The following is a 16,468-nucleotide window of genomic DNA, read 5'->3' as shown; positions in this document are numbered from 1 at the left end:
GAGGGGAGAGATGAGAGATGCACATGGGGGGGAGGGGAGAGATGAGAGATGCACATGGGGGGAGAGGAGAGATGAGAGATGCACATGGGGGGGAGAGATGAGAGATGCACATGGGGGGGAGGGGAGAGATGAGAGATGCACATGGGGGGAGGGGAGAGATGAGAGATGCACATGGGGGGGAGGGGAGAGATGAGAGATGCACGGGGGGGTGAGAGATGCACGGGGGGGATGAGAGATGCACAGGGGGGATGAGAGATGCACGGGGGGGTGAGAGATGCACGGGGGGGATGAGAGATGCACGGGGGGGATGAGAGATGCACGGGGGGTGGATGAGAGATGCACGGGGGGGGTGAGAGATGCACGGAGGGGGATGAGAGATGCACGGAGGGGGATGAGAGATGCACGGGGGGTGAGCTGCACATGGGGGGGTGAGAGATGCACATGGGGGGGTTATGTTTACATAACTTTGTTGCCTTATGAAGGGCGGGGGGGGCCCCCAAAAAATTCTTGCACAGGGGCCCACTACAGTCTGTGTCCGCCCCTGTCCTATTCTACTGTTCTGCTACACCAAGACCATGTGCCCGTGTTGCTAAAGAACTGTTCATCAGGAGAAAGGGCTTCAAAGATCCACCTCGCCAGGCAAGACTTATCCCAAAGTTAACAATAAATCAGCGACAGGTATTCAAGTAGTCAGGAACTCAGATTTAGCAACAGCATCCTCAATAGAAGTCACAGTAACATGACTGCCATTAAAGGGGTTTTCTGGTTTCAGAAAACCTCTGTCCTTTAGATGCAGTTTGTATAAAAAAAAGTGATTTTCTCACTGTCCCCAGGTCCAGCCTTAAGTCTTCGCCCACAGCTCCCAGTGTCTGTTACTGTCTGCAGCGCTGACATCATGTCAACAGCCCTGCAGCCAATCCCTGAGCTCAGTTGCTCAGGCTGAGTTGGCTGCACGAGCCCCTGAGGACACTGATCAGCTTCAGAGATGTCAACGTTATGTGAGCACTGCAGTCAATAATAGACACCGGGAAGAATGGCGGAGACTCAGGATTGGACCTGAGGAATAGGGGCTTTCAGGAAGCCCCCTAGGAGTGGGGATGGTTAGTGGGGAATCATCCTGCCACTCCGTCATGCTTTTTTCTTGTTGGAATTTATGAAACTTACTCTGTATGACTCCATATGTTTATCAAAAGTCTTGTCTCGTACCTTTGTTCATTTCCACCTGAATCCACAAGGTTTCACCGTAAACAGCTCTACAAGCTTCATCTGGGGATTCATGATGGCTAAAACAGCCAGTAACACTGAGGGTGTGGGTACTTTCCTCCACTACGATGTTTCGCTGTGCCGTCACATGCCATTCGCTCGTCGAACACTCCACAAACACAGTAAAGTCTCCAGGAGATGCGTAGCTGTGAATTACACTGCTGGATACACTGAAAGATGAAATAGGGGCCACATTCGTAGACTGTGTACGATTGTGTCTGGACGAGGCTATAACAACTATTTGATGGCCCCTGATGTCTATGTAGTAGTCAGTTTCTCTTGAGAAGTCACAACGCCAAGAGGAAGGGACCTAAAGAACTTCACCTTTAAAATGTATATTTATAGTGAAGTTCTTTAGGTTCCTTCCTCTTGGCATTCACCTTTAATATACATTTATATTGTGGGTAATAAAGCAACGTCTAGTTCTCTGCAGATACAGATGATAATAACCCTACAGATAAGTGATGCAATAAATCTAATGACTGCAAACATAATAATCTTCATATGTACTAAACACAGAGCTGAAAACACTGGTGTAAAAGGGGCTAAGGTTAATTACGTAGCCACTTATGGTACAGACGGGAAGCCTTGGTCATATGATAATCGCGTATTTCTTGCATTGAGATCCAAGGACGCAAAATAAAAAAGAAAAAAAATCACAGTTCACACATTACAACAGGCACGTAATATCGGCTCCTGAGGTTGCATGGCAGGGTATGACTTACTTATCCGGCTGGTAGGGATCAATATTGTGCCCATCTCCAGTGCTTACGATGCAGGACAGATTCCCGGTGTATTCAGGCAGAAGCCATTGTATAGTAATGGTTACGTTTTCCAACACAAAGGATTTATCTACTAAATCGAGCTTCAAACCTGTATATGAACATGTCAGATTAATAAAGGTATTCATTCCGTCTCACTACAAACTCTTATTTTTCCTTTATTTTTTACATGATGTAGTATTCCTGCAAAAACATGACTTTGAGGGTAAGAAGCTATCAGAGAGGCATCCTTAGTATGTCTGAAATAATGGGGAGATTTATTAACATATTAATTATAGACATCTTAAAGGGGCTGTCCACTACTAGGAAACCCTCTTGTCAACCACCATAGTTCCTTGTGTAAAGTAACAACAGCATGTACTCACCTCCGGTGCCGTTCCAGCGACGTCTGTACTGGCTTTCCTGGGGCTCACATGACATTATTATGTCTTGCAAGCCCTGCTGACAATCAGCGGCCGCTTCCCTCTCACTTCCTTCAGATGTAACTGACATCTGGATGAAATAAGAGCACAAGAGCATGGCACCTCTCACTCCTTGTGGGTGTCAGTTTCGTCCGAAGGAAGTGAGAGTGAAGCGGCCGCTTATTGACTGCAGGGCTTGCATGACATGGCAATGTCATGCAAGCCCCAGGAGAGACAGGGCCAACGTCGCTGGAACGGCACCCACACCGGAAGTGAGTATAACACTGTTGTTGTTTTAAGAGAGGGAATAAAGCAATTGAAAAGGGTTTGTCCCAGTAGTGGATAACCCCTTTAAGACTGGACCAAGTAGGCAGAGGCTGTGCCAAATTTATTACATGTTATATACATTTCTTCCTTCCGCCATCTCTTGGTTGACTTACATTAGACTTATACAAAGTTTGGGTGCAATTCTTTTCTTCACCTTTTTCTGAATACTTTTGAACAACAGTTTTTGCTGCAAATTGAACCAAATTCTGGCTCATTTATCTTCAGTAAACGTCCTCCATTGTTTGTTAGAGAGGGTTAATAATTCTATATTTCTTGCTTCTTTTTCACTCATTAGAAACTGTGTATTAAGAGTGGACTTTTTCCCTTTAAGGAGTTGTCTTACCTGCAGGAGCTCGCCTCTTCCTTGCCTCCCAGCTTCCTGTGTGCCAGGGGACAGGGCGCTGCAGATTAATTGACAGGTGAGACCAGTACCAACTGTGTTCACGCCGAAGCTGAAATATGAGGCAGCTTCAGTAGGTCTGATGCTGGCTGGGAGCAGCAACCTGGGCAGCTTCAGAGCAGCTCTTACAAGCTCTGCTGGAAAGAGCTTGCAAGCACTGCACATGTTTGCAACTGTGCATATGTAAAACCTTAAAGAGTTATTATCATTATATTAAATGGGTAAAATATCAAAATGCTTGTAGACATAATCAAATTTGCGTTTTCTTGCTATTGAATTATCCTTCTAGACTGCATCTGTGGTGGATTTTTATTACCAAAAAGACCATGAGAATACCCCTTTAAATATATGCGCATTCTGGTCCCTGATTCCTGGAAACAGCATTGCAACTCATTTTATAACCTGACCATGGGACTTACCTTCCTTGCAACTATACCAGACAGACAGGTAACTACCAGACCCAGGACAGGGGTCTCCGAGCTGTGCAGCATCCGAGGTGATCTGACAAGCCTGCAGCCCATGGCACTGACCTTATGGAGAACAACATTATGCATTAGTGGTGTTCTCCTCAAATCAGGAAATAATTCACAAATGGGTGTCCGAACATAGTGACTATCCAAGTATTGTCAGAGGACCCTTGTGCAAAGGGAACAACCCTTTTTCCTTGTCCAAGTACAGACCTCGATGCCCAATCCGTCAGCGGGTCTACTGATCTGAACTCGACAAGCTGTTGAGTTTGGGTCAGGAGAGCTGAGGCCGATCCGTACATCGTGGTCTGTACTTGGACATTGTGAATCAATATATCAATTCTTACTTGCAACCTGTTCTTTAACACTCTTCCAGTCGCAGCCACTTGTCGAAAGTGACTTACTCCCTTGAGTACAAAAATGGGGGCTCTTACGTCCAAAGAAGCTATCAGTGACCTGCACCACTTCTCCTGACCCGCACTGTAATGTGGCATTCTGCTGATCACAGGCAATAGTGTGACCAGACTCTAAAATGACAAGAAGGTGAAAAAAGGTCAGTCAATTAAAGAGGTTTTATTTACTTCAAAGGGTTATTACCAAAAAGTTAAGTTGGACACCTACAATCCCTAAAATTGGGGCTTTAGAACTGGGTTTTGTAGAGTCCCATCTTGAATAAAGTCTTCATGCTCGACCACCTCTCCATCCATTGTCTACGGGACTGCCAGAGAAAGCTGAGGGCACTGGTTAACATTTTGGGAATAACTCCTTAATATCAGTGATGTGATACCTTCAGAGGGGCCATCAATATCAGATCGGTGGTGGTGTAACGCCTGGAACTCCTAACAATCAGCTGATTAAATCGACCATGGTGTCATAAAATTGGTACAGTTGTGTCGTTGGCATGAATGGTATGGGAAGTTAGAAAGTGGAGCGGAGAGAAGTTGACGTGGACCTGTGTCAGACAAGTCATCCAGATGCATAGACCCCAGTCAGCTTTTCGAAGAATGTTTTCTCCAAAACGCTGCAGCAATAAATCAACCTGTGTCTGATGGGTTGGGCAGCATGAATCTAGTGACAGGTTGCCTTTAAAGTGGGCAAGACATCATGCTAAATTTCAGACATTGTTGGTTTGGTGTTGAGGAGCAGTATGAAACCCCAGCATTGGGCACCATAAGAGCTTGTCCAATCCCTTATCCAATATATTGTGGCAAATCACTTACCAAATTCACAAACAAAATATATCTCCTGAGTGCAGTTATCCGTTGTCCTCCATAGGTAGTCAGACTCTTTATTTAGGTAGCCACATCTCCCAGTAGAGGTGTCCTGGCCAGTCCAGTGGCTATAGGTCACATTAGATGTATCCAACCAGGTCATAGATTCTGTGCAGGAAAAAAAAGGCTTTATTATTGACATCATGCATAAGTAAAACTTCCCAAAATTTTTGCCACTTTTCAGCAATTGGTCAATAATGTGAGAAAGTATTTGCTGTGGTTTTTGGGCACAAATTGCACCTTATTTGTGGTGCATTTAGCCTTGTAAATGTTCCCATTGCTGAAGGTTGATGAGTGCAATCAGAGGTGCAGCATCTGATCCAAGTATTAGACATAAGGTAAGTGCAATTTTTGCATCCACATCCAAAAACAAAATTCAGTAACCATCCATGGTACAATGCTGTACCCGATACAATAATTAACTATATGTAATTTATTTACCTTCTGGGTTGTCCCGCTCTGGGGAGTAGCGAACAAGACCGATCCACCAATTGATCTCCTTGGACAGATGTTCCTTCAAGAAATCCTGCGTCCCCTGATTATGGATGAAAACCAGATGACCTCCTCCTCTCTCGCACCAGGTCTGTGCACTGTAGAAAGTGCGTTCAAGGCGGACAAATTCATAGCACGATGTGTTATAGGGCACCTGGTACTCAGAGCAAGGTGAGGAATCATCACAGACGACAGAAATAAAACAGAACAGAATTAGGAATATGAGACTTGTCCTACACCAAGGACCCACCATGGTGCTGTCCACGTTCAGTGCTTCTATAGAATCATACCTTCGATAAGTCTCGCTGTTCCCTAACCAATGATGAGTGACGTCACTCCACCAATGGCCATTTTCTGCTCCATTGTGACTTCGCCAGGTCATAAAAATAAGAATAAATTATAGATGGCATTATCCTGTGAGATACACAGACATCTCTAAAAACGGCTCAATTGTAAAAGGTGCTCTAATTACTATTCAGCATTGTATGGTTGGGAGAAGATAAGACTGTAATTCTCCTCTCCCACAGGTGGTGACTGGAGATAATCCTACCAAATTTTCTTATGTTTGTCCCTATGTCATCACAGCAAAGGTGGAAACAAAGCAACATACTTCTATCAAACAAATAGAACTATAGAAGGGAACAATGGAAGCAAGCATCCCCTACTATGGTTCTATATGTACAGTATATATGGAATATTAGCTTTGGGCATACAGTGGTTTGAAAAAGTATTCATACCGGTACCATGAACTTTTCCATATCTTTTCACGATATACCCACAAACTTACATGTATTTTATTGGGATTTTATGTGATATGTCAACTCAAAGTTGCAAGTATTTGTAAAGTATAAAGGAAATGATACAAGGTTTTTTAAATATTTTAAAAATATAAATCTGAAAATTGTGAGGTGCATTTGTATTCAGCCCCGAGTCAATACTTTGTAGGACCACCTTTAGCTGCAATTACTGCTGCAGTCTTTCGGGGTCTGTAACTATCAGCTTTTCACATCTAGAGGCTGAAATTTTTGCCCATTCTTCTTTACACACTCTCTCGCTCAGTGAGATGGGATAGAGGCGTCTGTGAACATCAATTTAAGTCTTCCCACAGATTCTCAATGAGATTTAGGTCTGGATTGTGACTGGGTCATTCACACACATGAATATGCTTTGATCTAAACCATCCACTGTAGCTCTGGCAGGATCTTTAGGGTCATTGTCTTGCTGAAAGGTGAACCTGCACCCCAGTCTCAAGTCTTTTGTAGTCTCTAACAGATGTTCCTCCAGGATTGCCCTGTATTTAGCTCCATCCATCTTCACATCAACTGTGACCAGCTTCCCTGTCCCTGTTGCAGAAAAGCCTCCCCACAGCATGATGCTGCCACCACCATGTGTGACGGTAGGGATGGTGTTTTCAGGGCTATGTGCAGTGTTAGTTTTATGCCACACATAGCGTTTTGCATTTAGCCCACAAAGTTCTCCTTTGGTCTTATCTGACCTGAGCACCTTCTTCCACATGCCATGTAAGGGACAGAGCTAGCATGTGGAAGAAGGTGCTCTGGTCAGATGAGAATTCTACTTTTTAACCTCAAACCACTATTATCCCTTTGGTGGTGCCCATACATTCATGCTTTTTCCTAAACACAGTTCATCATTGGATTCTTTAGAGAGCTGATTTCTTCAGCAGCGTAGGTAGAGAGTGGTAGCCTTGAATACTTCATGACGTGTTTTTTCTCTCAGTGTTGTACCTGCAATTGCTGAACCTCATTGGGTGAGTGTTAGCTTTATTCATCCCACCTAATATAACATACAGTATTTCATTATTGAGCACTTCTAGTATTTATATTATTAGTATGTAGGGAAAGACTGAGACTAACCCTTTACAAGCAGCTATGTCCTCCTCATAACTCTAGTAGCAGCTGTATCTTTCTGGTTTATTTGGGCTGCATTACATACAGGGATATCTTATTACAGGGCTAATAAATAACAATATTCAGTTTCACGTAAAGTTTAGGCTCATAGTTAAAGGTAAATTTTTCCTTCATTTGCATTTTGCTAATTTAGTTTTGGGGAATATATGAGTTAAAATAGTTGAATCGATACTGCTACAATGCCAAATTCTGAAAACTGTCCTAATTCAGTGTATTTTCTTAAGTTTCAGCTAAACCTGGTATACTTTGGATGGTAGGGTGGCATTACAACCTCAGTTTGTTCTTTGATCATTTACTGCCCAATAAACCTCTATTATCACTTTCTACATTTTTCTTATAATTATGATTGTCCTTCTTATCTTAGAAGCTAATTTGTAATTGCTGCTATTTAGATGACATCTTAATTGGAACGCTAGATAAGACATATATGCCATAGGACTTAGACACATAGATAGCTTTACTTATGCTGGATGATCACATGGGTGGAAAAATACTGCTGACAAAATCCTTAAGAACGTGACCTACTGTACAATGGTCCAGCCATCTTTTCTAATAATCAGGGTGGTACACATAAAGCTGTTCATGCCCCTGGATTCAATACCTTGAGTTTGTGGTCTGTGGTCGGTTTCTCTTTCTGCCGAGGCACAGGAGACACACATTTTCTCTGGGTGTTTGGGTTCTGCTTTTCTGGCTGCAGTCTTCTTAGCTTTACACAAGTGTTTTCATTTGTCTGCCTATCACCTTTTGGGTGCAGTCTTAAATTCTTTTTCCCTGCTGGTGTTTCCTGCTGGTGATAGATTCATTTGGATGTTCCAGTTAAGGGTTTTCGCTTTGCTGTTTCTTTGCACCCATCTTCTGTTTATCATTAGGAAGTAGGCAGTATATTGGTTAACAGTACTTGCTTGGTATTTTGTTATATACTTTACTCACTTTAGGATCTTTCCTTTGCTTGGCCCACTTCTCTTCTTGTAGGTAATTCACACTCTGCTCTGCCTTCTGGTTCTTTAGGAGGAATGTGAAACAACTTGTGGGCCTTTTTGGCAGTTTAGGCCAGAGTTGCCATCTCCTAGTCTGTGGTTAGGTTTATCGCTGCACCCGCAGGTACCACTAGGGACTGTGGAGTCCGGATATCTAGTGTGTACAGGGACCGGCAGGGTCAGTTGCAGATTTTATTGTATAACCTATTTTTAATAGTGAGTTGCTACAAAGGCGAATATTAGGAATTGTTAGGGGCATTCAGGATGAGCCACTGTCGAGTGGGGGCACCACTGTGTTATCTTAGGGTGCCAACCTACGCGGTCAGGTAGGGACAGACCAGGGACAAAGTAGGGTGTTTACCAGGCTAAACAGGCATCTATCAGGTTTAGGTTTTTGTCCTGATGGTTTGTTCGCTACCCGTGTGCTTGTGCAGTCATAACAAAAGCTGCATGAGGCAGTCACTAGCTGGGTGTGCAGAAATAAAGTGTATTATAATTAGGGTGCAAGGAGTGAATAGTGCTAAAAAATTAGGATTACATTTATGAAATGTGTTTTTGAGGAACACTTAATACTATGGATTACTAGAATAGTCCATTCCGGAGAACTCATGCAGCACAAGAAAAGTCTTATAGAAAGAAGTGTGAGGTTCAGATGAGAGAGGTTAATTCTAGATCAATCATAAAAGATAGAGCCCAGATTAGAAGGTAAACAGAGAAAATGGAGGAAATGAAGGGTGGTGCACCACTGTGGAGAATGTTGTGGGTGAGTATGATAAGTTTATATTGTATCCTGTAGCGGATGGATAATCAGTGTAATAACTGGCTCTGGGTGAAGGAATTTGTGTAGTGGTTAGACATAAATATAACCATGGCTGCTGCATTCAGGATAGATTGTAATTTAGAAACTGTCTAGGGTTCATTTAGACAGGCTGACCCTAGGCTGTTAAATGAACGCTGATTGGAAGTTTGTTTGAGTGTTATTTAGCCAAACAGATATCTCCAGAGACTACTCCTAGACGATTTCTCTTCACAAAGTTCACACCTCCAGCTCCAAACCAGGTAATAGCAAGCTATCACTGGTAACTACCCAAGCTAAGAGGTGAGAATTTATACCAGAGGGGAGTGGCGAACTCAGAACAGCTGAGATAACTCAGGACAGAGATCTCTAGGAGACAAACAGAACTGTTTAACCCTTGCAACAACAGAGCAAGAGAAATCCCCTGTATGCGGGACCATCATACTATATAAATAATAATAATTTTTATTTATATAGCGCCAACATATTCCGCAGCATTTTAAAATTAAGTAGGGACATATATAGACAATATAAACAATACAATGTATCACATTTCAACAGGAACAGGAGGATTGAGGGCCCTACTTGCAAGTTTACAATCTATATGGAAATGGGGGGGGGGGACACAATCTAGAACTTGGTCATCAGCCAGTATCTGTCTGTCTAAGGGCAGTTACCGTGTGGTATTTGGTGCATGGAGGATGTGAAGACAGATGAATACGCAGGGGCAGATTAAGAGTAACATTTAGGAGGGAACAGGGAAGAGTTAGGTTGGTGAGTTGAGGTGGTAGCCTTGTCTAAACAGATGTGTTTTTAAAGCATGTTTGAAGTGATGGGGGCTAGATATCAGTCGGATCATTTGGGGCAGTGCATTTCAGAAAAATGGCGCAGCACGGGAGAAATCTTGGAGACGGAGGTGTGAGGTTCGGATTAAGGAGGATGTTAGTTTTAGATCAGTTGCAGAACGGAGGGCACGGGAAGGGCGATCGACAGAAATGAGGGATGAGATATAGGGCGGAGCAGAACTGTGGAGAGCTTTGTGGGTGAGAGAGATGAGTTTGTATTGTATTCTGTAGTGATTGTTTAACCTAACCCGTGCAATGACGGGCACACACCTACATATATAAAAACTTCTCAAAATCTACATGTCAGCTTCAGCTCATCTGACCCAGAAATATCAGACAGTAATACTAACGATTCAGATTCCAGCCATGTAACCAAGGATTTTTCCTATTATCAAAACATAAAAAAACGCAGAAGAAACGCAAACGAGGTGGACGGAAGCATACCAAGCACTTCAAGAATGCCGACTCGTTACAGGAAGTAACAAATGACTTATCATCTAAGAATAATGTTCTCAACTTATCCAAATGCCATCTAACAAGTGAACAAATCCAAGTTTTATCTTATGGGCTTAATTTTGCACCTGATAGAAAATTTGACCTCTTTAATACATTAAAAGATGTCAACAAGTTTGTAAGAAATCTGACAGTAAAAAGACATTTTTATGAAGAAAATATGGATGTACAACACAATACAAATTCCAAATTTATATTCAATGAATTTCGCACTCTCAATTTTCAAGAGCAATCAACACTCTTGCATCTGCAAGATTTACAAGAAGAAAGTTCTTCTACACAACCAAGTATTGGTCTAGCCCATTCTTTCACAGGGCGGAATCCTTTTTTCTATCCGATACAATCGAGAACAGAAGCCATGGATAAATTCCAGGAAACTATTCAACGTGAATTAAAAATCTTTCACATGCAAGTTGAAGGAAATAGTCCAAGAAGCAATTTGAATAAAAAACAAATAAAAGCATTGCAAGATCTGAATAATTAATTACCTTTTGTATTATACACAGTATTTGATGACCAACAATTATTTTACGTACAAACAGGAATTTTATCTTCAATGCATAGGAGTATCTATGGGATCTAAGTATTCTCCGTCCCTGGCTAATACGGTAATGTCCCACTGGGAATACAGTATGTTACATTGTGTAATTTTGCCAATCCATGGTCCGGTGATATCTTCTGGTATGGCAGATACATCGATGATTTAACCTTCATCTGGAGTGGCGATGTGTCTGCCATACCAGAATTTGTCAAGTATTTAAATAATAACACATTCAACTTGTCATTTACATATATTTTTGATCGCAATTGTATATTTTTTTTAGATCTAAAATTAGAAATCTCTGATAATTCCATTATTACTTCTACATTCTCCAAGCCCATATCAGGGAATACCATTCTACATGCTAAAAGTGGACACCCACAACATACTGTAAAAGCAATACCTGTAGGTCAGGGGTCCTCAAACTTTTTAAACAAGGGGCCAGTTCACGGTCCCTCAGACCATTGGAGGTCCGAAATATAGTTTTTAAAAAAAACTATGAACAAATTCCTATGCACACTGCACATATCTTATTTTGTAGTAAAAAAAACAATACAGGAACAAATACAATATTTAAAATAAAGAGCAAGTAAAGTTAAATCAACCGGTATTTCAATAGGTAGGTAACTGTACCCAATAGGCAGCATAGGTCCCCAATAGGCAGGTAAATGTACCCAATAGGCAGCATAGGTCCTCAATAGGCAGGTAAATGTACCCAATAGGCAGCATAGGTCCTCAATAGGCAGGTAAATGTACCCAATAGGCAGCATAGGTCCTCAATAGGCAGGTAAATGTCCCCAATAGGCAGGTAAATGTCCCCAATAGGCAGCATAGGTCCTCAATAAGCAGGTAAATATCCCCAATAGGCAGCATAGGTCCTCAATGGGCAGGTAAATGTTCCCAATAGGCAGGCTGCTTCCCCTTTATAATGCCATATGCAGGCTGTTCCACCCCTTATAATGCCCCATGCAGGCTGTTCCCCCCCTTATAATGCCCCATGCTGGATGCCACCCCCATATAATGCCCCATGCAGCATGTCACCCCCCCATATAATGCCCCATGCAGCATGTCACCCCCCCATATTATGCCCCATGCAGCATGTCACCCCCCATATTATGCCCCATGCAGCAAGTCACCCCCCCATATTATGCCCCATGCAGCATGTCACCCCCCCATATTATGCCCCATGCAGCATGTCAACCCCCCATATTATGCCCCATGAAGCATGTCACCCCCCCATATTATGCCCCATGCAGGATGTCCCTTTCCCCCCATATAATGCCCCATGCAGGATGTCCCTCCCCCCCCATATAATGCCCTATGCAGGATGTCACCCCCCATATAATGCCCCATGCAGGATGTCACTCCCCATATAATGCCCCATGCAGGATGTCACCCCCCATATAATGCTCCATGCAGGATATCACTTCCCTGTCTTTATAATGCCCCATGCAGCATGTCACCCCCCCATATAATGCCCCATGCAGCATGTCACCCCCCCATATAATTCCCCATGCAGCATGTCACCCCCCCATATAATGCCCCATGCAGGATATCACTCCCCTATCTTTATAATGCCCCATGCAGCATGTCACCCCCCCCATATAATGCACCATGCAGGATGTCACCCCCCCTGTCTTTATAATGCCCCATGCAGCATGTCACCCCCCCATATAATGCCCCATGCAGCATGTCACCCCCCCATATAATGCCCCATGCAGCATGTCACCCCCCCATATGATGCCCCATGCAGCATGTCACCTGCCCATATAATGCCCCATGCAGCATGTCACCCCCCCATATTATGCCCCATGCAGGATGTCCCTTTCCCCCCATATAATGCCCCATGCAGGATGTCCCTCCCCCCCATATAATGCCCCATGCAGGATGTCACCCCCCATATAATGCCCCATGCAGGATGTCACTCCCCATATAATGCCCCATGCAGGATGTCACCCCCCATATAATGCCCCATGCAGGATATCACTTCCCTGTCTTTATAATGCCCCATGCAGCATGTCACCCCCCCATATAATTCCCCATGCAGCATGTCACCCCCCCCCATATAATGCCCCATGCAGGATATCACTCCCCTATCTTTATAATGCCCCATGCAGCATGTCACCCCCCCCATATAATGCACCATGCAGGATGTCACCCCCCTGTCTTTATAATGCCCCATGCAGCATGTCACCCCCCCATATAATGCCCCATGCAGCATGTCACCCCCCCATATAATGCCCCATGCAGCATGTCACCCCCCCATATGATGCCCCATGAAGCATGTCACCTGCCCATATAATGCCCCATGCAGCATGTCACCCCCCCATATAATGCCACATGCAGCATGTCACCCCCCCATATAATGCCCCATGCAGCATGTCACCCCCCCATATAATGCCCCATGCAGGATGTCACCCCCCCATATCATGCTCCATGCAGGATGTCACCCCCCCCATATAATGCCCCATGCAGGATGTCACCCCCCATATAATGCACATGCAGCATGTCACCCCCCCCATATAATGCACCATGCAAGATGTCACCCCCCCTTGTCTTTATAATGCCCCATGCAGCATGTCACCCCCCAATATAATGCCCCATGCAGCATGTCACCCCCCCATATAATGCCCCATGCAGCATGTCACCCCCCCATATAATGCCCCATGCAGCATGTCACCCCCCATATAATGCCCCATGCAGCATGTCACCCCCCATATAATGCCCCATGCAGCATGTCACCCCCCCATATAATGCCCCATGCAGCATGTCACCCCCCCATATAATGCCACATGCAGCATGTCACCCCCCCATATAATGCCACATGCCGCATGTCACCCCCCCATATAATGCCCCAAGCAGCATGTCACCCCCCCATATAATGCACCATGCAGGATGTCACCCCCCCTGTCTTTATAATGCCCCATGCAGCATGTCACCCCCCCATATAATGCCCCATGCAGCATGTCACCCCCCCATATAATGCCCCAAGCAGCATGTCACCCCCCCATATAATGCCCCATGCAGCATGTCACCCCCCCATATAATGCCCCATGCAGCATGTCACCCCCCCATATAATTCCCCATGCAGCATGTCACCCCCCATATAATGCCCCATGCAGCATGTCCCCCCCATATAATGCCCCATGCAGCATGTCACCCCCCCATATAATGCCACATGCAGCATGTCACCCCCCCATATAATGCCCCATGCAGGATGTCACCCCCATATCATGCCCCATGCAGGATGTCACCCCCATATCATGCCCCATGCAGGATGTCACCCCCCCATATTATACCCCTTACAGGATGTCACCCCCCCATATTATACCCCTTGCAGGATGTCACCCCCCCATATAATGACCTATGCCTCCATACATTAAAAAAAAAAAAAAAATCCAATACTCACCTCACTTCTCACTTGCTGCTCTTCTCTGGTCTGGACTCCAGCGTCGCGGCGGCGTTGTCCCGCTCTGCGCTGCCTGTGACGGCACTCGGGAGGGCGCGGTGTAAAGACGTCACCGCGCCCTCTGACCTGAGACGTCACAGGAAGCACAGAGCAGGAAGACAGCGGATCTGCAGAGGCACGGGGAGAGGTAAGTATCCGCCTGGCGGGGCCCTGAGCAAGCGGGGGGAAGGGCGGGCAATGGCACCGCTCTCCTCTCCTCCGCCCATAGCCCGGCGGGCTGGATAAAAGTCCTCCGCGGGCCGCATGTGGCAAGCGGGCCGTAGTTTGAGGACCTCTGCTGTAGGTGAATTAACGAGAATTAAACGTAATTGCAGTAATAGAGATAAATTGGATGAAGAATTTACCAGGTGTAAAAATAAATTAAAATCTAGGGGTTATCCATATTAGCCTTTAAAAAGAGCAGTAAAAATAGTACAAAAAAAAGACAGATTGGATTTAATTGATATGCCAAATATCGAAACTGACAAAAATGACAACTTGTCAGATGTAAATAAAAAAAAAAAACGGACAGTAATCTCTTTAAAATATAGTGCACAATTTCATCAAATTAAAAATATAATATTAAAACATCTTCCTATTCTATATGAAGATGTTATATTATCAAAAATTCTTGATTCTGGAGTTTTGGTAGTTGCAAAAAAAGCACAAACATTAGGAGGATTATTATCATCAAGTTATTCTAATAACATGCAAAATTGCCATACATGGCTTAATTGTAAAGGGTTCTATAGATGCGGTTTCAATAGATGCGGTATTAGTCGCTATACCAAAATTACCAAAACTTTTACAAACACCAATCAAAATGAAACTCACAATATAAGGAGTTATTTGAACTGTAACAGCAGTTACGTAGTGTATATAATAAAATGCGCTACTTGTAATTTGTTGTATGTCGTATGCACTATAAGAAAATTAAAACAGTGAGTGGCAGAACATCTTTCTGATATTTTTAATGTCACTAATCATAACATTTCTTGTGCCTCCAGACATTTTATTGAACAGCACAATAGAGAGACATCTTCATTTCAGGTCTTTGAAATTGAAAAACTTACCTCCAATCCTCGGGGTGGAGACAACAGGAGACGGTTACTTGATCGAGAAGCATTTTGGATGTATCACCTGAACACCTGCCATCCAAATGGCTTGAATTTGCGGAGAGAATTATTGTTCCATTATAGCGAGTAAATTATTTGTACATGCGTGATCTTCTTTGTCATATGATTTTTTTATGTAAATTTGTGCGCATACTTTGTAAATCTATTTTAACATTTATATGGGGATCCATGTATCATGTGAATTTCACTCTGTATGCAGATTGGTGAACAATTGTATATATACTATTTGTATGCCATTTGCAAGCCAGTCTTGACAAAGAACGCAAGCCTTGCGTTCGAAACGCCTTGCCCTGGCTATATAACATGACTATGGAATCTGATTTTAAAAAGTTTTTTTCTACAATAAAAGGATTTTGGACTATTTAAGAAGCTGGAAATCTTCCTTTTTCTCACAGGGTAGAGGAGTCGGTGAAGCGGCCTGATAGAAATACGACCCTGGCTGCTGCATTCAGAAGGGATTGGAGAGGAGACAGTTTGTTTAGAGGGAGACAATTTAGAAGAGAGTTGCAGTAGTCCAAATGAGAGTAAATGAGAGTGACTGTAAGAGTTTTTGCAGTATCAAAGGTGAGAAAAGGACGGAGATGTTTTTAAGGTGCAGGTGACATGAGCGAGTGAGTGATTGAATATGGGGAATAAAGGAAAGGTGTGTGTCAAATATGACTCCAAGACAGCGAGCTTGCTGCTTGGGAGTTATTGTGGCGCCACCCAAGGAAATTGAAAAGTCAGGTATAGGTAGGTTAGTAGAGGGAGGAAAAATAAGGAGTTCAGTTTTGGAGAGATTCAGTTTTAGATAGAGGGAGGACATGATGTTAGAGACAGCGGACAGACAATCACTTGTATTTTGTATTAGAGTAGGGGGTGATTTCAGTTAAACAGGTAAA

General features: G+C 43.7%; 1 protein-coding gene across 1 annotated transcript in view; it reads right to left on the bottom strand.

Moving 5' to 3' along the window:
- Positions 1 to 6,204, bottom strand: part of LOC141174274 (polycystin-1-like protein 2) — an 88,040-nt gene extending 81,836 nt beyond the window's left edge. The window contains exons 1-6 of the mRNA XM_073659121.1: positions 5,353 to 6,204; positions 4,861 to 5,019; positions 3,988 to 4,167; positions 3,593 to 3,703; positions 1,989 to 2,136; positions 1,207 to 1,433 (exon numbers count right to left, since the gene is read on the bottom strand). Of these exons, the coding sequence (XP_073515222.1) occupies positions 1,207 to 1,433; positions 1,989 to 2,136; positions 3,593 to 3,703; positions 3,988 to 4,167; positions 4,861 to 5,019; positions 5,353 to 5,785 (1,258 nt within the window). The 5' untranslated portion in view covers positions 5,786 to 6,204. The remainder of the gene's footprint in view (positions 1 to 1,206; positions 1,434 to 1,988; positions 2,137 to 3,592; positions 3,704 to 3,987; positions 4,168 to 4,860; positions 5,020 to 5,352) is intronic.
- Positions 6,205 to 16,468: the final 10,264 nt, after the last annotated feature.

The sequence above is a fragment of the Phyllobates terribilis genome, unplaced genomic scaffold (assembly GCF_046119375.1).
Source record: "Phyllobates terribilis strain yellow unplaced genomic scaffold, ASM4611937v1 Scaffold_13__5_contigs__length_258822181, whole genome shotgun sequence".
Taxonomy (NCBI): domain Eukaryota; kingdom Metazoa; phylum Chordata; class Amphibia; order Anura; family Dendrobatidae; genus Phyllobates; species Phyllobates terribilis.
The sequence above is the reverse complement of the archived record's forward strand: the minus strand, read 5'-3'. Positions and strand labels throughout refer to the sequence as shown.